We start from the raw sequence: 21,999 nt of genomic DNA on the forward strand, positions 1-21,999 counted from the left end.
TCAAAGGCAAGTCAACGAATAGAAATCCGCACAGCCAACCCAAGAATATTATTATTGGATAATATTTGAATAAAACAAGAGTCCACTTGAGAAAGACTGTAACAGTCAACTAGAGCTTGAAACGAAAGACGACTTTTCTCACATCAAATCGTCTTCGTATTACTATGTTTGTGATCTCATTCAAATCCCCCAAGGCTGCCTTTCGATCATCAAAATTGATCTAGAAGGCACATGAACCTGGAGGATGATGAGTTGTGTTACCATCAGATTATTCAGGTGGAGATAAACGATGAGCTGTGGACGCTATCTTTGGTTACGGTGGAGATATTCGCCACGTGGATGATGAGATTCAGGTGCCTAAGCAAGTATTTCAGAATTGGGATCAAGATTATTCTGAGGAGGTCTAGCTCAGCTGGTTCTTCTTCTTCTTCGAAGCAGCAAGCGTCTTCTTGTAGCAGTGAGATTAGACGTTTCAATCTCCAGACGTTTCTCAGCTCTGGTGATTTAGTAGTGGGTCTTAGCGTTAGAGCTTCGAAGATTAAGCTGACTTCTTACCGAGGGAGGTTGCACGAGACTCATTTCGCTCTTTATAAGCTACCGACTCTGTGGAGGAGAATGAGAAGAATATGCTGGTTTGTGGGGTGGGACTTTCGGCTGGAGATAATGGAGAAGAAGAATATGATTCTAAGTGTTGTTACACAGGAGAAGGTGGTATTGCAAAAGGGGTATGGTTTCCGGTATCCTGGACACTTATCTGAGGCCTTGACATACAATCTCTGCAAATGTCCCTTACTTTGCTCCAACCTTCACTGCTTCATCTGTTCACTTCAGGTTAACAATCTATTCTTCACTGAGTTTGTTTTAATGAAACATATTGAAATGTAAAATTTCCCACTTTTTTTCCATCGGGGACGATGATAAATGTATGTTTTCCCTTCTGAATATAAACAAGTCCTTATAATTTCTACACAAAGCTTTGCTATTTTTTTCTTGTAAAGAGTTTTAACTCTTACGAGGATATATAAACAGGTAGATGTTCCATATCTATACTATTAAAAGCATATGTAACAGTAGGTGCGAAAACAAAACAAAAAAGAGTGAAATTTGGGGCATAGAGTTTTTTTTTGGACTAAAAATTTGGGGCATAGAGTTTCGGCCACCATTTATCTTATGCTATGTTTTTTTATTTCCTCGTCCTTCCAAACATTAGCAAAAGTACATCTTCTCTTTCACTTCATCTTTCACTGTCGGAAGATGCACAGCAGACATTTCATCCTCCACGTAGTAGCGTGCTCTAAACGCAGCCAAATGGGCGTAGAAGACAGGGGTGACAAGCGAGACAGAATTGGTAGTCTTGGCAAACCTGCATATTTGTTGTGAGGTATTAGACAGATTTCATTTGAAGTTAACGTATACAAAATGAAAGGTTATGTTGCTTACGTGTAGCAAAGGTCGTTAGTAAGCCTTTGCAAATCATCAGCAGAAAATTTGTTCTCGTCCAAGAGAACATGGTAATGGGTAGATCTGTTTGTACCCTGAGACATTTAAAACCCAAACAAAGTTTATAGTTTTGATGATGAGACAAAAAAAAATTATAATTGGTGGGACAGATTATCATTACCATCACACCTGCGTGGCTGTTCAAAAAGAAATCAAACTGGCGCGGGTGACAAATAACTGTGTCAACTACAGTACCTACGAAGGAAATGCAAATAAGTTAAAAAGTGAGACAAAAAAATTTAATTGAATAAAAGAGTAGAGTGTGAGCAAACCTGGAAGAACATTGCCAGTAGCAGCATCCTTCTTATCCGCTTGAGCAGGAAACAACCGCGTGTGGTGTCTTTTCTGGACAAGCACAAAGGTTATCTTTGGACGAAAATCCTCTATAGACGAACAAGCTTTGCGTATAGCCTGTAGCTCAAAACGCAACACGTCCCCAAACTGTGTTTCCCCTACCCCGTCACTGCAGCAAGCGATAATTACCATTAGGGATCTTATATATAATGTTTAAGCATGGTGCGACCATACAAAAAATGAACCCATCCCTATTCTAGCTCTATCCCTACTTTAGCATTAATAGTTTACACATGAAGGGCTGAGCCAGGGTTAGCACATTTCATATTATTCTTTTAAAGTACAAAAGATAAGATTGTGATACAGGATTGGAGATAACTCCATACATTTATGGGCTATTTTGTTCAATCGTATTTTAGGTCTATCTCAAAAACCAGGGTTAGGGTTAAAGATTTTAGTACATGGTTAGGGCTAACCTTGCTAGATTATTTTAACATGCCTAATTTACAATTAGCATAAAAAATGTTGACTTACCGGAAGAAGATGAGTCTTCCAGGTCTTTGATTTGTCTTTCTAATGAATGCTAAGAGATGGTCCCTGCAATTAGTTTTTTTTTTTCGGTGGTCTGAGATAACGAAAGGAAACCAACTAACTAACAATAGAGATTTATGATATGACCATATATTTTTTTTGTTATTACCTTATCATTCCAGTGTGTTCTCCTTGGCCGTCCAACTTATACAGGTCCTCGATAATTTCACGTCTTCCAGTCTGAGCAGAAACCAATGCTCGGTATGTGCTTATCTCAGGCCAGTCCATGGAAGCAACAACCTGTGGTTATATAAAAAAAAAGTGAGAGATAATACTTGTGAAGGTAGATACAAGTAAAATAACTAAGCATTCATACCGCAGCGAGAGAAGATTGTTCGGCCTTTGTTGGATGCGTGACGTCAGCACCGAAGATTATTGTTGGCGTGTCTTGTACCATCGAGATGTGTTTGTCAAGAACATAGTTTTTCCCCCCAGCCTGTACAGAAAACCTTTAATTAACAAAAGAAAATTACAAATTTGGTAACAAGAAAGAGAGAGACGGCAAACCTTGATATTGATCTTCAAGGCTAGCGAGGGGAGAAACAAGTGTGGTCGCTCAAGTATCGTTCCTGGCCGAATACACTGCGAGACAATGCCCAGCTCTGTCTCACATATCTTTTTGATCTTTCCTGCAAAAGAATAATGAGACGTTGAAACCAGATTTGCATTAATTAACATAGAATTAAAGACCAACCAATTTGCAAACTTACCATATGATCCAGTCATATCAGGCAATATCACAATCAAAAGTTGGAGGTCAGCTGTCTTTTTGTGGATCTCTCGCAGTGCGTCCTCAATCTTTTCAGGATCATAAGAGATGATTTGAGTAATATGTTGGATATGCTGGTATCAAGGTACAAAAGTCAGTTAGTGACTCGTTTGAATATAAACAAATCGTGTGGCAGATACCAAAAGGATTAAAAATCCATACCATTCCTAAATCTCTGCACATCTTAGTCAATTCTTGACAGAATTTTGTGGCTGAAATAGGGCTAAGCGTTGAGAAATTTACACAAGTCCATCTAGTTACACTTGCTCCATTGATCATTTTCTTAAACAAAGAAAACACAAAGGTAGATGTAAGAGAAGATACCAAGAAACATAAAAGCATATTTTTGGATTAGTTACAAGGGCATACAGTTTTACCTTTTTAAACATGTTCCATTTTCCCTCATTTGGAGTCACGGTTATTTCTTCACTGATATTATAAAAATTAAGGAATTTCAACTGTCAACAAGACAAAAACAACATCGTGAGGAACATCGAAAGATTGTACAATAAAAGAAAATCAATTGCGATAACAGTGAGAGAAAATAACCGTCGGAGGAGGAAGCACACGAGCCTCGATCGAGGTTAAGTCATCAGACACTGATATCTTCTTGTTCACAAGCTTTAACGCCTGTTCTTTATCAATCCTAATCATCTGGACATTAAAAAAAAAAAAATTCCTTAGAGTTGTATAAGGACAGAGCCAGGGCTAGGCCTGGGCATAAAATCCGGAACCCGAAATCCGAACCGAACCCGAACCAAAAAAACCGACCCGTTATCCGACCCGAAATGTAAAAATACCCGAACGGGTCTTGTAGGGTGGTATAAAAAATATCCGAACCCGAAGTGTTATTAACCGAACCCGAACGGGTAAACCAAAAACCCAAAACTAATAGTTAATATAAATGTTTTGAAATATATATAAGTATTTTAGTTATTAAATTTAATGTTCGTGGTAATATGATATATAATAATAAATATTAACAATATTAAAAATATTTTAAGTACACAATTAGTTATAAATAAGTAATTTATAATTTGTTCATTGGAATAACAAGTCTACTCTCTATAATATAATGTATATTGTTTACAAATAATGTTTGTTTTCATGCTTGATTTAACATTTTATTGTTATTTTAACAATTTTATGTTTTTCTTTAAGTTTATGTTTTTTTACTTTGGTTATATCCGAACCGAACCGATATAACCCGAATCAGAATGATATATGGTTACTTTATGGGTTTTAAGATGATATATAATTTTTAACCGAACCCGAAGTGTTATTATCCGAACCCGACTCGTACTAATGTAATTTTACTATGGGATCTAGGAGCGTAAACCCGAAAACCTGAAAATCCGGAAAACCCGATCCGAACGCCAACGGATACCCGAACGCCAACGGATACCCGAACGCCCAGATCTTACTTCTCATGATATTTTGGGCTTTAATGGCCCACAATAAGTTTGAGTCGGCCATTAAGAGGAAATTGTGGTAAATGCGATAAAAAAAATACACAACTTACCGTTTGTATCATACTCTCTCTCCTGCCAGGCGTTATGACAGAAGCACTTCGGAAATTCTTCGCTTGCTCTCGACTAAGACGGAATGCCTGCTCACTAAGACGTTGTGTGTACGGCTGGCCACTAGCTATACGGCAGAACTGCAAAAACCACGAGAACGACATTTACAAAAATTGTAAAGAATGATGAGCAAATAAGTTAAACGTTTGAATCGAAAACTCTTACCTCCATAGGCACGTATTCACCAGCCCCAATTTGGATTGCAGGAAGATGTAGATAAGTCACTTTACGCTTATATTGTTTACGAAAAAAGTCCACGAATCTCACTTCACTGCCTCTTTTAGCTAATTTGAATCTGAAAAAAACAGATAAAAGCTTATAAGAAATTATTTAAAGCACCATTCAAAAAAAAAAACTATTTAAAGAAAAATGGTTGGAAACTTACGTGAGCAGACCGATGGGATCAAACGAAAGTCCTTTAATAACTGCCTTCTTTGCTGCAGGCAGGCCCGGCTTAGATAAATTATAGTCCCTGTGCTAAAATATTTTGTTTCTCATAAATTACAATATCATTTCTCTAAATACAAATGAGGACCCTAATTTCTATAAGAATTTTTGAAAAAAAAAATGGACCCTGTGCTTGTGCACCTTGGGCACACCCCAAGAGCCGGCACTGGCTGCAGGCAAATACGTCAGCTCAATTTCCAAACCAGTAATGAGTTTTTCCACCTATCAAGTATCAAGATAACAATATATAATATAAGTAATTTGGATCTGGGTCTTTTTTTTTGATCGAAGGATCTGGGTCTTTTAAAGCCCATTTTTCCATACATATTGTTGTTCTATAAGTAGTTTAAAAATATCTGTGACAAAAAAATAGTTTTAAAATATTTAAATCTTAGCGTATATAAATTTTATTGTTCAAAATAATTAATGATAAGTTAAAACTTATATTTTAGGAACATTCATAATATCAGTAAACTAAATGATTGAACAGTAATTGAATGAATTGAGTAAAAATAAGTACCTTGGAACGTTCTTGATAAGTGAGTGCCTTGGCAGGGACGCAAATGTTAACGAATTGGTTGCTGATAAATTGAGTCAAATGGATTGGTTGATGGCAGCATTTGGTCATTACATCTGGAATCCACAAAAACAATATTAAATTCTCAAAAATAAAATAAAAAGAATAAAGAAAAGAAAGAAAAACTTAATAAACAAGTCTTACCTGCATTTAGATACAACCCATCTTGGGTGACCCTTAATGATCTAAACAAACCTCGACTCAGTTGGATACCCGTTCCGAGATTAATATGAAGCTCGTTTGAAGGAAATCCAAAAAAGTACTTCCCAGAGAGGGAATAGCTGTAAAGCATGGAATTTTGATTATCTATAAGAACTAAAAGTCTAAGAAATTTTAGTTTGATATAAAAAAGAGAATCTATCTAAACATACCTTTCACGTGCCGTTTTCTTGAGCAAATTGCGAAGCATGCGTAGTGTCTTCTTAACGGTATGGTTTTCTTCATGACCAGAGTTATTGATGAATGTTGCCAACTCTGAAAGACCAGTGTTTGTTGAATCCTGAGACATATTGAACCAACCAAGAGATTTGGTGTTAGATTATTGTAATTTTGTGCCTATAAATCAATTATTAGTGTTAATAAAGAACTGATTAACCAAAACAGAGAAATAAACACTTACAATGGTAACTTGAAAATGATTCGATCGTATTGTTGTCCGCTCCCCAATATAACCATAATCGGGCCTTCCGGGAATCTGCGTAACGGATGAAGTACCAGGAACTGATTAACTAATAATTAATAACTAATAAACCAGGTTGAGTATAGTGTGTGACTCCACATAAACCAGGTTCAAATTAGGTTTGGTATTTTAACCTGGACCCGAAGATCCGACCCGGAACCGGTCCGAAAATACCCGACCTGAACCCGTACCGAAAGTTTACAAGTATTTTTTGGGTCTAAATTTCTTTTATCCGAATAGGCTTGGACCCAAAGAGAACCGACCTGATACGCCCAAAATCGGGAGGATGGCTTTGGCCGGATGTTGGATATGAACCGAGAAGGCGAAGGCACTTCTGGAACTGGGATGGATTGATAGGATCGTCAAGAGGTGCGGAATGACTCTTGATATACCAACGATCTAAGGCTAACCACCAAAGAAGGGATGAATGTGTTGGCTAACCACCAAACAACACACAAAGATGATTGGCTGACCACCAAATCAACAAGCCGGTTCACACCGATGAACTAGCTAAGAACTCTCTCTCTCACTCAGAGAATAGAAACAAAAATGAAACCAAAATGAACTGATTTTTATTCATGAAATGGATTACATATTTATAGTAGAATGAGTCAAAGAAAGACATAAATAATTGTGGAAAACTAGAAGCATAGAAAACACAAACAAAGACTAAGACTAAAGACTTTTGTAGAACCGAGAAGTTGAATTTTGACTAGTCTTTGAAGAAATCAATGCAGGCCACGACTTTGACTCCTTTTCTTGATATTTCTTGATGCAAATGGGCAGGAGACCATCAGGAAAGGCCTGGTCGAATTTGGTGTAAAACGGACCCAAATTGAATTTGTTATGAATTTTTCGGTGGGCCGAAAAAGGCTCATTTCGCCCAGTAGCTAAACCAGCTCCTTCTTCAGTGTCACATAGCTCATTCAGCTTCAAGTTAGTGTCACTTAGCTCATCCAGCTCCATAGTAGTGTCACTTATCTCACTCAGCTCATCTAGCTCCAAAGTAGTGTCACGATCTGATGGAAAAATCTCGGTTGGATCAAGCTGGTCGACATGATCACCATCATGGGCTATGTCCGTGAACCAAAAAGGACGGTGCTCGATTTTGGTTCTATCATACTCTCCCTCTTCAAAAAGATTTGTCCTCAAATCTGAATCATTAAAAGGAAAAGGATTATAAGCAAAAGGATTATAATCAACACAAAGCTCATTATGAATATGGTCCAACTTTTGAATGGACAAAGATACTTCCTTTTCTGGTTCGATTTCAACGTTCTTCAAGGTCACCAACGGTTTCTGTTTGTGGCACTTGTTAGCATAATGGCCGACCTTATGGCATTTGAAGCACCTGGTAGAAAGAGCTTTGCTTGTGGGTTTCACAGCTTTGCTTTTATCAAAAGAAATATCATTAGTTTTCAAATCAGAATTTGAGAGATAAGAAGACTTACATTGCTGTTTTGGTGCTGCAGAAGTGTTGGTGTTTTTCTTCCTTTTGAGTTGTCGGACAGCATGAATCGCCTTATGCAACATCTTCTCCAAACTGGCATAAGTCTGAATCTCATTCTGATCAAACACATCATGGCTGCTTCTCTTGGTTTTGGTGAAGGGACGATCACCACTTCTGACCCACTTCTCAACATCGGACCTGTTATGTCTCTTCCTTTTCTGCACAAAATCAAACCTATTAGCAGCAAACTGTTTTTTTTTTCTAAAAATTGATTGCTCTTTTTCCGAAACAGTTTTAAAAGGAAAGAAGATATCATCTTGTAGTGGTTTTGATTTCTTGAGAAGTCCAAACATCCTGAAACACTTAACAAACGTTAGCACAAAAATATCCTCACACTCTCAAAGTGTTTAGCTCACGATTTTTAGGTGATCACTCAGAGTTCTTTCTACTGGTTCAAAGGATGATAGGCAGTCAAAATTCAGCAATCAAAAACCCAAAACAAACTTTGTGGAAAAAGAAAAGAAATGAAGATGAAGAGATTTTTTTTTGTTTTGTGTGGATCCGCCTTAACTGTCCTAAGGCTGGGTTTCTCTTCAGCCAGCAGGATTACTCTTCCACCACTCCAAGTGATTCAAGCCAATCTTTTACTTTTTTCTTTTTTTTCTTTTTTTTCTTTTTTTTCTTTTTTTTCTTTTTTTTCTTTTTTCTGATTTTTTTCTTTTTTTTTAATTGGCGATCACAAGGGAGTAAAGGAACAGCCCGGATCCAAAAAGAAATAAGAAATGATGAAGAGATGAGAAGGTGAAAAGAAGATAGAAAACAAACCAGCCAAAGTGGCTCTGATACCAAATGATAGACCCAAAATCGGGAAGGATGGCTTTGGCCGGATGTTGGATATGAACCGAGAAGGCGAAGGCACTTCTGGAACTGGGATGGATTGATAGGATCGTCAAGAGGTGCGGAATGACTCTTGATATACCAACGATCTAAGGCTAACCACCAAAGAAGGGATGAATGTGTTGGCTAACCACCAAACAACACACAAAGATGATTGGCTGACCACCAAATCAACAAGCCGGTTCACACCGATGAACTAGCTAAGAACTCTCTCTCTCACTCAGAGAATAGAAACAAAAATGAAACCAAAATGAACTGATTTTTATTCATGAAATGGATTACATATTTATAGTAGAATGAGTCAAAGAAAGACATAAATAATTGTGGAAAACTAGAAGCATAGAAAACACAAACAAAGACTAAGACTAAAGACTTTTGTAGAACCGAGAAGTTGAATTTTGACTAGTCTTTGAAGAAATCAATGCAGGCCACGACTTTGACTCCTTTTCTTGATATTTCTTGATGCAAATGGGCAGGAGACCATCAGGAAAGGCCTGGTCGAATTTGGTGTAAAACGGACCCAAATTGAATTTGTTATGAATTTTTCGGTGGGCCGAAAAAGGCTCATTTCGCCCAGTAGCTAAACCAGCTCCTTCTTCAGTGTCACATAGCTCATTCAGCTTCAAGTTAGTGTCACTTAGCTCATCCAGCTCCATAGTAGTGTCACTTATCTCACTCAGCTCATCTAGCTCCAAAGTAGTGTCACGATCTGATGGAAAAATCTCGGTTGGATCAAGCTGGTCGACATGATCACCATCATGGGCTATGTCCGTGAACCAAAAAGGACGGTGCTCGATTTTGGTTCTATCACGACCCGAATAGACCTAGATCCGAAAAGAACCGATTTGTACCCGATTTAGAAACATGTATATTTAATATTATGATTTTTTGCGTTCTGTTTTATATATATATATATATATATTATTTTTTTATTTAGTTGAAATATCTTTTGTTAACAATATTTATTATTATTTTGTAACATTTTTAAGTAATATGAAGCTTTAAAATATAAATTTTGAGTTTAAAAATGTTTTATGTTAATTATTAATAGTTTAATTTAAGTTATTTTGTAAATATTAGATATATATAACAAATATTAATTAAATTTGAGTAAGTTTGGATATGTCATGTATTTTTCAGATTCTAAAAATCCGAACTCGATCTGGACACAAAAAATTACGGATATTTTACAAGTATTAGAATTATAGACCCGAACCAATTTGGACCCGACAAAACCCGACCCAGACCCGACAAGACTCAACCCGGAACCGACCCAAAAAATTACAGGTTTCTATATGGGTCTAAATTTCCAGGACTCGAAGAATCCGAACCCGATAGGACCCGACCCGACCCCGACCCGAGGACCCAGATACCCTAATTCAAATACCAGCTATGACACCCTATATTGTTTATTTCATTAAAAAAAACTAATAAATCAAATATTAGTGTTAATTAGTGAACTGATTAACCAAAATAAGTGAATATCAGTGCTAGAAGAAAAACGATTGTACTGATTAGCAAAAAAAAAAAAAAAAAAGCTTACCATGCGTTTTTCTTCTTCGGACCTTTGTTTCACCTCAACCTCTGTTTCTTCGGACCTCTCGGCCAAGTCTGCTCCGACAAAATCCTCGAGATGGCTAGATGGATCCTCGTTCAACCTCTGATTCGTCGTCGTCTTCTCTTTTCCGACGTGATCTGCATATATAAAATCGTTTCAGCAACAACCAAAAGAGTTCTTATGAGCTGTACGGAAATGTCTGCACCTCCTCCGACTGTTTGAATATTTACTCCGGCCAAGTCTGCTCCGACAAAATCCTCGAGATGGCTAGATGGATCCTCGTTCAACCTCTGATTCGTCGTCGTCTTCTCTTTTCCAACGTGATCTGCATATAGAAAATCGTTTAAGCAACAACCAAAAGAGTTCCTTGAGCTGTACGGAAATTAATGTCTGTACCTCCTACGACTGTTTGAATATTTACTCCGGCCAAGTCTGCTCCGACAAAATCCTCGAGATGGCTAGATGGATCCTCGTTCGACCTCTGATTCGTCGTCGTCTTCTCTTTGTGTTTTTCTTCTTCAAACCGCTTCACCTCCGATTTTTTCATCGTTATTTTCTTTCGTCTCTTCGGTGCACCTTGATCTCTTTCTCTTAACTTTTTCTTCCTTCTCTTTGTCTTTTTCTTGCCAAGGAATGAAAAGTGAGAGCGAGCTCAATCTGCGCAGAGCACACTGCAGAATAAAGCGATCGGGGCGTTTGCGCTCTCTCTCCTCTACTGCTGCATTTATTAAGAAAATGACAAAAAAAGTTGGTGGTTCAATATAACCGCTTGATTTCGGTTAATACTATTTTCGACCCCTCTGTTTTATTTATTTATTAAATCACAAACTTTGATTTCCGTTAATACTATTTTCGACCCCTCTATTTTATTTATTTATTAAATCACAAACAAATTAGTGACAATTTTCTTATTATATGTGTTTATGGATATTAGTAAACATGATAATGTATATGTATGATGTATATCTGTAAAGTACTTTGAAACGAGGATACACGATCCTTTGATATATGCGTAAGTTTGGCTTGATTTGGCTTAAATGCCACGTAGGAGTACTACAGTCTAAAGACATTCCATCATATGCATATGATTTTTACAAGGTTTTTTTGTTACATTATATTGAAATTTTTATATTTTATTTTACTTCATATTATAATTTGTGACTGTTGTTACTTAGTAATATCTTTTAATGGTTTGGATTGTTTTTACTTAAATGCATACATATATGATTTTCTAAAACATAAATAAAACTTTTTAATTACAGCAATATTGGAGGAGTAATATGCAATTTGTGATTTTCTGATTCTTTGTACGTACAATGGAGCAGAAAAGATCAAAGGAGGCTAGCTTTTTTTCTTAGCTTACAGTTTGCAGTAAATATCTTTTTCAGTCATTACTATTTTTTGATCCCTCCGTTTTATTTATTTATTAAATCACAAACAAATTAGTGACCATTAGCATGACATTTTTAATTAGGAGAAAGCCCAATTTTCTTATTATATGTGTTTATGGGATATTTAAAAAAAAATCTGTAAAATACTTTGAAACGAGGATACACGATCCTTTGATATATGCGTAAGTTTGGCTTGATTTGGCTTAAATGCCACGTAGGAGTACTACAGTCTAAAGACATTCCATCATATGCATATGATTTTTACAAGGTTTTTTTGTTACATTATATTGAAATTTTTATATTTTATTTTACTTCATATTATAATTTGTGACTGTTGTTACTTAGTAATATCTTTTAATGGTTTGGATTGTTTTTACTTAAATGCATACACATATGATTTTCTAAAACATAAATGAAACTTTTTAATTACAACAATATTGAAGGAGTAATATGCAATTTGTGATTTTCTGATTCTTTGTACGTACAATGGAGCAGAAAAGATCAAAGGAGGCTAGCTTTTTTTCTTAGCTTACAGTTTGCAGTAAATATATTTTTCAGTCATTACTATTTTTTGATCCCTCCGTTTTATTTATTTATTAAATCACAAACAAATTAGTGACCATTAGCATGACATTTTTTAATTAGGAGAAAGCCCAATTTTCTTATTATATGTGTTTATGGGATGTTTAAAAAAAAAATCTGTAAAATACTTTGAAACGAGGATACACGATCCTTTGATATATGCGTAAGTTTGGCTTGATTCGGCTTAAATGCATCATACGAGAGTCTGCAAAAGAGGTTAATTTCGCGTCTCTGCTACAGGTCGTGTTTTTAGTGGTTACTTTATATATCTTCGTGTCTATCGCGTTATTGAGTACTAGTCTTGTTCTCGTGCTACGCACGAGCATATTTTTTGCTTACAAATAAGAGCAATTTTCAGTTTAATTTATATAATTAAAACTACATGCATAAAACAACTTTTATTTGTATGAAAAGAAGAGGATAGAAAACAAACCATTAACACTCAGCCGCTATAAAAGATAACCTCAGCCGCTAGATTTCATGACCCATTTTGACTCAGATCCAACGGTCCATATTCCTCAAGGGTCTTCAACAGGTGGGCCCCTTTTCTTCTCCCTCTCGCCGTACACTCTCTCTCCTTCAAGCGCCAGAGCCACCGCCCGTAATCTCTTTGCGGAGAACTCCACCTCTTCCATATACAACGGAAAGTATGCTTATGGCGTTTTCTCTCCCCCTCCCGACCAATCTCGCCATCACCGCACCGCCACCATGGCCGGCACCGTCATCGCGTGACCACGAACCTCCGCCGCGCCTTCCACCGTCGTGTACATGAGCTCAAGCGCAGCCAAAAGCTAATGTGCGTTCCACCGCGGAGATCTCTAGTCCCATCGCAGTTTCCACCATCGCTCGGGACAGAGCGCGAGTAGGATCTTGGTGACGTATTCGGACGGCGGGTCGGGTACGACGACTCGCTTGAGCAGCTGAGCGAGGAACTTGTCGAATTCGGAGACGGATGCGAGGTGAAGCTCCGGGAGAGGCGCCGAAGGAGGAGATGGAAGTGTAACGGTGGATGGAGTTTGGTCAACGTGATGTGGGAAACGCCACTGAGTAAAGCTTTGAGAAGTGGAGGTCGATGAGGATGAAGCGGTGGTAGTTGGCTTACGGAGAGGTTTCTTGTGAGGAGAAGTAGAGCTGAGGACGGACTGTGTGCAGCGGCGGAAGAAACCAAAGGAGAACAGAGGACGAGGTGGCGCGTGCGGTTTCGCTTTCTGGTTTCCTTTCATCATCGCTGGAATGATTGGTGAACATGGAGTGAAGCGAAGTGTCTCGGTCTCTTTTTAAACAGTCCGAAAAATAATCGTTTCGCAACCAAATTTGTCAGGCGTTACACTTGTCCTCTCCCTAATATTATCACTCGTATACTAAACAACTAGGATCGGCCCGCCCTACGGGCGGGATATGATTATCGTGTGATATATATACTTTTATTATCGTATACTTTCATCGCAATATGTATGTTTATATTCCTAGAATTTATTATTTAATATTTACAAATTGATTAGTTTTGTTTTTAGTATATTTACAAATTAATATCACCATTTTAATTTTTAGTTTGTGGTTGTTGGATATATATATTTTTTGGATAAGCGGCGACCTTTTTATCAGTGTGATTTTGAGTCCAACGCCATATTGCGAAGAAGGAATTATGAAATAGAATTCGATTTATTTCAGACAGTGAACCTTAAAATATGTTGTTTAAGACAACAAAGTTTTTAATGTGTTTGTAACAGATGTGCCGCATCGGATTTTAATGGTGTAGAGATGACATGTAATCATAGCTTTGACATTCAAATTAGTTATAATGTAAACTGATATCCTTGTTACTTTAACCTCTGTGGAGCGATATCTTTAAAGAAAGTAAAAGTGATTTTAGAAGAGCAGCTTGTGAAATCAGCGTCTCTAGCATTGGTTCATTTTAGTTGTGCTTATTCACCATCCAAACATGTTCGAACTATGCATGATTGACCTATGTCTCATCCCTGAATATATCGTTATGCCCGTATTCATAAATTTCATTGACATGATACTTCAGTTGTTGTGTGCAGATGTTGTAAGCCTTACTATGTGGTGTTATTACGTAAGTAGTCAAAGCTGGCATAGGAGGAGGGACAATGGGTGCGACCGCCAGGGGTCCAACCTCATGTTTCCCCATATAATTATAATTAATTTCTTTTATCTTTTTTTGTATATTTCTATATTCTACACATTTTTCAACTGTTTTTATTAGAAAAATAGATTGAAAAGGACCCAAAAGTAGTTAAAAGTTTTTTTATTTATTTTCATCATAAAATTTACAAAATAGTTATTTATAAAATTTTCCTAATATTTTTTTAATTTTGAATAAACATAGATTTAGGGGTACAATTTTTTTCTTTGCCTTAGGGTTCATCAAAATGATGAGCCGACCCCGTAAGTAGTTTTCTATCCATTGGACGTGGTGTGCCTTGATGTTTTTATATCAGGCCTTCACGTGTTCTGTGATTCATTATTGGATCCCCATTTAGTTGCATGTATTAAAGTAGTGGCGGAGATATGGAGACGAACGATGTTTCACTGTCAAGGGTCTTCTTTGTTTGGTTTCAGTTTATTCTGGTATAATTTGCAAATCAATTATTTGGTGCAACCATTTAACCAATGTCCCATTTAAGGTTTTCGATATTAATATATATATTTTTTAAAAGATATTCTCATCTTTATCATGACGATAGAAAGAAAAATAGCAATTCTCAAAAATACATCAAATTTAAAAGATCACACAAACAACTGATATATCACTTATTTCCTTAATCAAAGTCTGGTTTCTTCTGCTGGAAGCCCACAAACAGCTGGAGATTGATGAAGAGCAGCCAAGATGTCAAACTGTTGATAAAAACATCAAAGAGTCAAAGCCAATGTGAAGAAAAGAAAAGCTATCTAGATGATCATGTGGTGTAAAATTATTAAATACTATTATTTCACCTCGTCATCTTCTCTTCTCAGCTTCCCTGCCAATTGAGAATATAGGTGGCTGCAATCTTGCAAGCTTCCTCACAATTTTTTGTCACATAGACTGAAAGAAAGAAATATGATAATAGAACATGTGTCAATACACTTGTCAAAGAGTCTAAATTCAAACTAACTGTAAACAAAAGGGTTGAGAGATGCAGAGCAATAAGATTGAACTTACGTTTAACTTTTCACTTATATTCTTTCATACAATATCCTTGGGACTGCAGCAGTTTTGTAAACCAAGTCAGTATGCATATACGATTTTCAAAGATAAAATATGGATTATGTGATGTTCAAAACAGTAGAACAAAAACTCACTGGTTAGTAAGTCATGCTTTATCTTGACATCACGGGCAGCTCGAGGCCTAGTTGCACCCAAAGCTTCGCTGCAGACACCTAACTGATTCCTTTGGAAAAGTATCTCAGTTTGTTTCACAAAGATGTATGTCTAACACAGTTCGCTTATCTTTAACTATGTGAATCAAACAGAACGCACCAAGAGACTACTTTCTATAGCATATGGTGTTCAATAAAAGCTGGTGCACCAGGTTGTTGCAGACAGAATTGATAAGCGTCATGACCTTTCACTCTGTCAAACAATAACTCAACTGAGATTCAAGTCCTAACCTTAGACAAAAAAAAAACACATCTGTAACTGTGCAAACCAAGCAACGGGATCAATGTCAGTATCCGTTATAATCATCCTCTTGCGAGCAAGAGCAACCTGTGCAAACATAACAGTGCGAGAATAGATACAATTAACATGTGTGAATTTCAACGGAGTATTGACTCTACCAAACAGGAAACCACGATCATTACTAAACAACAGGATATGGTTCACGGGAAAATACAGTGATAATAATAACGATGTAGATCGCAGCTAATAATGAATCAGACCTCGAGATAAGTAGAAGAAAGATTCAGAGATCGTGAGTTGAAGAGAAGAGATCGTAACATATTTATACCTGATTTCGCCGACGTTCTCCTTCAATCAAACTTCGTAGTGGCCTCATGATTTAAGAGGATTAAAGATGATTAATCACCACGAACACCGTTATAGAAACTGAATCGCCCTTCCGCCGATCAAAGGAGAACGATAATCACGAATGAGTTCTTCACAACCGATTAGGGTTTCTCTCTCGTCACATTGTAGATGGGCCGCAAACCGGAGCGTGAGATGAAGCCCAATTGAGATGAGACGATGAAAGACGGAGACCACAACACTGCGTTTCATTTAATAAAGACACGTGTTAAGCCTGTAGAGCTCGAATTTCTGAGCTGTCATCCCATGTGGCATCATGGGAGGGATGAAAACTGTATTTTATATATAAAGATATAATTACTATCATTATTACCAAGCTTAACCTGAAATGAGTAAATCTATAATAAGCTTCAAAATTTCAAGATTGTGGTTAAGCCAACTTAGTTGAAGATAACCCCCAAAGAATGGTAGTACAGTCTCAGCATTATTGATATTTTTAATTCTATTATATTTGTTATCACAATTTCATAATTCAATTGGATTTGATCCTTACTTGTTAAAGTTTGAATCTCTCAGATGGTTTCACTTGGTGTACACTGCAAGAGTACTGAAGTCGTATAATATTTTGTGTCCATTTTTTTTCTTAAAGAATTATTTTTAAGATTATGCATTAACTTTCATTCAAATATGAAACCATTAATCTTGCAATGGTGAGAAATAAAAACTAAGCCAATCTGTATAAACATAAAATAAAATACATATTAATACGGAGAACTTTAAAAGCAAAAATATTTTTAAAAGTAATAATTCAGTTCAGCGTTTTAAAACGTGGATCAGGATTTCTAGGAGTCGGAAGGCGAATACTTATTAAATACTAAGGGCTCAATTGCAATTTCTAGAAGTCCAAACCTCTCTCTCTCTCTCTCTCTCTCTCTCTCTCTCTCTCTCTATCCTCGGTGACCATGTCGAATCTCACACTTACTTGTGCTCTTCCTCTCCACTTTATTATTCTCATCCTCCTTCGCTTTCCAATCAGACGAGCTCCTCCGGAGTTTGGTCTCGAGTTACCACAGATTCGCCGCCGAAGCAGACTCCGAGTATCCGTAGACGGTACTCGGATCCTGATCTGGACTCCAAGATCCAATTCACCCTCGAACATGCCTTCGGAGACTCTGATTTCTCCTCCGCCGGTACTTTCTCCGCTCGCCTCAAGACTTGGAGCCACGGTGGTCAGGTATACTCTCTTTTCACCTTCATCGATCGATCGATCGTAGATATTTTCAATTACATAGAGAGAGAGTTTAGAGAATCAGAGATTTTGGTGAAGAACTCAAATTGATTTTGCTAACTAACCATAATAAATCTTGTCGGATGCAGACACTAACGAAACTGCGCTTCTCTAGGAATGAGTTTTCTAATGCCTTTAAAGTAAGTAAAATCTCCTACTTTGGGTTTTTGTTTTGAAAAAAAAACGCAACGAGTAAAATCATTGTCTTTGTTCTGTAGAATCTGCTGAAGGGAGATGACTTTTATAGAATAAGACTCCCATCTAATGTTGTTAGTCCACCTGGGAGAGAGTATGTGATTCCATCAGTGAGAGCTGTAAGTTCACTTCTTTTCACCTTTTTTTTTTTTTTTTTTTTTTGAATCTTTGATCTCAAGTAGTCAGGTTTGCATTGCATGCAGTTGATATCATCATCTTACTGCCAAAAAGCTTCTTATAATAACACCATTCACATTGTTTTAGTTGTTTTTAGTGTCAAATAGATTTTTCTTTTGAGTGATTGGTGCCTGCTTGAGCTCAGCTCTCAGCCTCCTACTAGGTTAATCTTGTTGCAGTTTTTTACAGATATTAACCATTCTCTGGTACTTCTTTGAGATAAGATTACTTCTGTAGTTCCGTTTCAATTTTTTTAGTTATTTTATGATCATAAATCCAAACCCTTTGTTAACTTTGAATGATTAAAACCTAGAAACGTTTCATTGACATTATCTGTTTCCCTCTGATCGATGTATCTGGTTTTATTACAGAGATGTCTTGTCTTCCACGGGATGGTTTGGATGAGCATATTGTTAATTCGTTATACACATGGTAACGTATTCTTTTGGTATCAGTTTCTTACAGTTTAGGTTTCAGCGTTGCGTGACAATTAGTTTGTCGCTATTCACACTTTCCTACTCATCAATTTCAGGATGGTGCCAACATTTTGGCAGTCAGTTACGGCTCTCCTGGAGCGTGTCCGTATCCTCGACAGTTGAAATTTGTAAGTAACACATGTTGTCCAATTGTTTCTTTAGTTTCACTTTCAGAATTAAAGTTTATATTTTTTGGCATGCTTGGCTTAGTAAGTACTCTTCTAAGAACTGAAACCACCTATCTACTGTTGTTTACTGAACCTGGTTCTTAGAATGGTAGAAGGGTATTGATTTAGAGTGTCTGATAAAAAAAAAATTTGTGTTTAATATAGCCAGGAAAATGGACATTTAACTCCCACACTATCTTGAAGAGTAGTGAGCAGGCACCAAGGTAGAAACATCAGTTCGTGTACATCTATTTTTATGAACTAACCAAATGATTTTGAGTTATTGACATACACATAAACTCCTTATTTTGGTAACTTGTCTTTATGCAGAACTCCGATATTATTACAGTGGATGTACCTGATACCACTTGGACTCATAGTGATGAATACAAGCGAGTAACATGGCGGAAGAACAAACTCCGGGGTCTCAAGGGCAAGCACCAGCAGCGATTCAGCGCGGTTCCGCACCCAGGAGAAGATGATGATTCCTTTCTCAATTTCTTATAAACATGATTTTTTTTTTTTTAATACTTATATATCTGTTGTGGAGCTATGTCACTGGAACAACATGCATTCGTAGGCTAGTTATTGTAACGACCAGACTATCCAGCCGGTGTTATGACTACTAGCTTAACATTGTTATTTGATTTTACATGTGATAAATAATTTTAGACTTCACTGTTTGAAGAGTTAAAAGATTTCATAGTGGCCTGATTCAGGTTTTATATTATATACTAGATTCTTTCTCCGCGCTACGCGCGGAAAAGTGCGTTGATAGTTTATTTCTCGATCATATGTTTCAATGTTTGTGTTTAGAATGAAAGCGTTGTGTTTCTCAAAACAATAAAAAAGTCAGTGAATTATTTAGGGGTGTTCAATCCGATAAAAATAACCCAATTATAATCGAACCTAGCCGAGATTAAAAGGTGGTTTTAATTTAGTAATCCCTAATATACCGAATAGATGTGATTTTTAAGACACTGTGCTATTTAGAATATTCCGAATAAATGTAGTTTACTCAGTTTTTTATAATGATTATTTAAATATTTTATTCCTCCAAAACCTAAGTTATCTGCATTTATTAAATGAACTATATACTTTGGCCGAATATATTTTAAAACCCCTAAAAAAAATTTCCTAATGTTTCATTCGACATATGAAAATCCTTCGTGCAAACGCTTGGACCAGGATACAAATTCTCCCTCTAACATATTTTAAATTTTCGACCGTTTTCCGTTTTTGGCAGATTTAAACTTTGAACTTCGGTTTTACTAAATTTATGATTTTTTAAACATATAGTTTCGTTTTCATAAATCATTAATTTATGTACATACTATTCATATAAGTAGAAATAAAACATTGTCAGAAAATGAATTTAGAAAATGAAGATTATATGAGAGATGACGGGAATTTGTTATTTTCCAGAGGAATTGTTTGAAGTTTATTGTCCCCAATCAGTAGAATGATTTGTCTTCATAACCACCCAAGCAAAATAGTGGTCAAAGTTTTTAATGGACTAAACCTTCACCATTGTCTATGTTTAAACATTTCCTTATAAATGAATACCTACTTTATACAAATCTATAAAATTATTGTTTTTAACTAAATATATAAAATTATTGTTTCGATATTATTAAGCTCATATCGTTAGATATTGAATCTGTCTAAATGTGCATTTAGACAGCTATGAGTTACATTTCTAAACCAAACAACATTTACATTATATTATTTTGGTTCAAAGTATATTATATCAACTTGGTTACAGATGTTTATAAATCAGCAATGAGTGTAAAATTAAGCATCAGTTAAACAATTATTCATTTCCGCCATCAAGTTAAGTATGCAGAAATTATTCATCTACTGATGCGGAAATTTTCATATTTTATTTGGATATATGTTAGTAATAACTTCAGTAGCTTTCAGGTTACCCAGATGATAAGATATAGATGAGTGTAAAAATTGATATAAACATTCAAGAAGAGTGCAATCTTTCCAGTTTAGTTACATGACTACTTGCAATGAAATTGAACATCTGTTTTTAGATCGTTGCTGGTTCAATACCTTTGTATTTACACTATCCACAGAACATAATAATAAAACTTACAAAGTAATTAGAGTGAGTCACTATTATTATTATCTCCCTAGACAATATAGTCCCAAAGCTTCTTGACAGTAAGTCATTCTCCTTTGGCTCCTGCTGGTAGTTAAAAAAAACATTAATCATCATGTGGAAATAGAGAAGAAACGTCTTAGATCATCAACTGTTATGGACCGACTCATAGTTCTCACCATGAACTTCTTGTGAGCATCATTCAACTTCTCCACAGGCTTTGCATTTCTGCACAAAGTTTCACACTTTATCAATCAAACCAATGTGACAAAAGCTGACACGAAAGAGACCAAAATGAAGAAGACTTACCTAGAGATTCCTAGATTGAAGATCTCATTAGCCTACTTCACCTTACCCTTAAACTCCATGTGCAATGCGTAAGCTATGTAGTACAAAGCATGTGTCTTCCCAATATCATTAACTTCCAAGAACTTATAAATCACTTCAGCATCAGCGCCTTCAAAACAGAGTAACCATTGTACCGCTCTCCGAGTGCCAGAACTTTCTCACGCATTGCACAGATTTTCATCATATCTCACACATTGCACAGAGTCTTAAGCATCCCTGAGCACTCTCCACCAGGAGGAAACACCTCCTACACCCATTGAACACACCTGGAGAGAAGAGAGAAGCTCAAGGTTCAAGATTGGATCAAGTTTCAGACTCTGTATAATCAAGAAAACTCACTTTATCCATGGAGAGAGAGGGTCTTTACCATGTCACCATCGTGCTCATCTATCTCCTCAATCAGCTTCCTAAGAACCAGAAAATAAATGAGCGATTCGATTGAAACCCAAGAGAGAGCATTGGATATGAAAAAGTTGAAAGCTTTACCTCAGTTTCTCGACGATGGTCTTCCTTAATTGGTGGTCGGAGTGAGACTTGAGAGTGTGGTTGAGAAGACGGATGTTGCGTCCTCTCTTTAGAGGCCAGACATTTTCTTTGAAAAGCACCCACTCGTGTCATGTCTCTTGCTTGGAAAATTAGAGGGAGGAAGGCGAAAGAAAGTTATAAATGATTTTCGGAGGATTCATTGCACAGAGATGGAGATCGACATACGTTGAAGAATTGGAAACGACAAAGACATGAGAGTGTCGAAGGGATGCATCGACTCAGCGTAACTCAGCGTTTTAGGGTTTCTGGATTGGGCTTATGGGCCAAAATTTTTGATTTACGGATCAATTAAAAAAACAGCCCAAAAACGCGTGACATGGAAAAAAGAAAGGTTTCTATTGGTCGATTAAACTGTCATACGTGGATAGCTTCTCCTTTGATCTTATTAGCCTTTTAATATAGTATAG

General features: G+C 36.6%; 1 protein-coding gene, 1 long non-coding RNA gene and 2 pseudogenes across 3 annotated transcripts; 1 reads left to right on the forward strand and 3 right to left on the reverse strand.

Annotated features, from left to right (window-relative positions):
* Positions 1-1,020: 1,020 nt before the first annotated feature.
* On the reverse strand, positions 1,021-10,889 carry LOC108848944 (protein argonaute 5). Its single transcript, XM_056996010.1, has 22 exons — positions 10,739-10,889; positions 10,548-10,667; positions 10,328-10,479; positions 6,130-6,257; positions 5,903-6,039; positions 5,702-5,814; positions 5,323-5,403; positions 5,120-5,211; positions 4,900-5,029; positions 4,677-4,814; positions 3,704-3,808; positions 3,532-3,612; positions 3,317-3,436; positions 3,096-3,228; positions 2,893-3,014; positions 2,702-2,821; positions 2,495-2,625; positions 2,329-2,391; positions 1,773-1,963; positions 1,622-1,695; positions 1,441-1,535; positions 1,021-1,363 (listed from the first exon to the last, which is right to left on the reverse strand). The coding sequence occupies exons 1-22, from the start codon at positions 10,887-10,889 to the stop codon at positions 1,207-1,209; spliced, it is 2,634 nt and encodes an 877-aa protein (XP_056851990.1). The 3' UTR covers positions 1,021-1,206.
* On the reverse strand, positions 6,094-13,644 carry LOC108851090 (uncharacterized; annotated as a pseudogene).
* A 3,616-nt stretch (positions 13,645-17,260) lies between these two features.
* On the forward strand, positions 17,261-19,266 carry LOC130501118 (uncharacterized; annotated as a pseudogene).
* A 1,271-nt stretch (positions 19,267-20,537) lies between these two features.
* Positions 20,538-21,821, reverse strand: LOC108852521 (uncharacterized). Of its 2 annotated transcripts, none has more exons than XR_001949526.2 (5): positions 21,533-21,821; positions 21,386-21,453; positions 21,008-21,312; positions 20,878-20,926; positions 20,538-20,782 (listed from the first exon to the last, which is right to left on the reverse strand). It is a non-coding gene; the product is annotated as an uncharacterized LOC108852521 (long non-coding RNA). The 2 variants fall into 2 exon arrangements; XR_001949527.2 differs by having other exon boundaries at positions 20,538-20,785.
* Positions 21,822-21,999: the final 178 nt, after the last annotated feature.

This window comes from Raphanus sativus, unplaced genomic scaffold (genome assembly GCF_000801105.2).
Source record: "Raphanus sativus cultivar WK10039 unplaced genomic scaffold, ASM80110v3 Scaffold0103, whole genome shotgun sequence".
NCBI classification, from domain to species: Eukaryota; Viridiplantae; Streptophyta; class Magnoliopsida; order Brassicales; family Brassicaceae; genus Raphanus; species Raphanus sativus.

Coding starts and splice junctions, on each gene's coding strand:
- LOC108848944 (XM_056996010.1), bottom strand. CDS start 10,889: ATGAAAAAATCGGAGGTGAAGCGGTTTGAAGAAGAAAAACACAAAGAG. Junction 3,437..3,531: donor AATGGAACATGTTTAAAAAG/GTAAAACTGTAT, acceptor TCTTTGTTTAAG/AAAATGATCAATGGAGCAAG. Junction 2,822..2,892: donor CCTTGAAGATCAATATCAAG/GTTTGCCGTCTC, acceptor TTTTCTGTACAG/GCTGGGGGGAAAAACTATGT.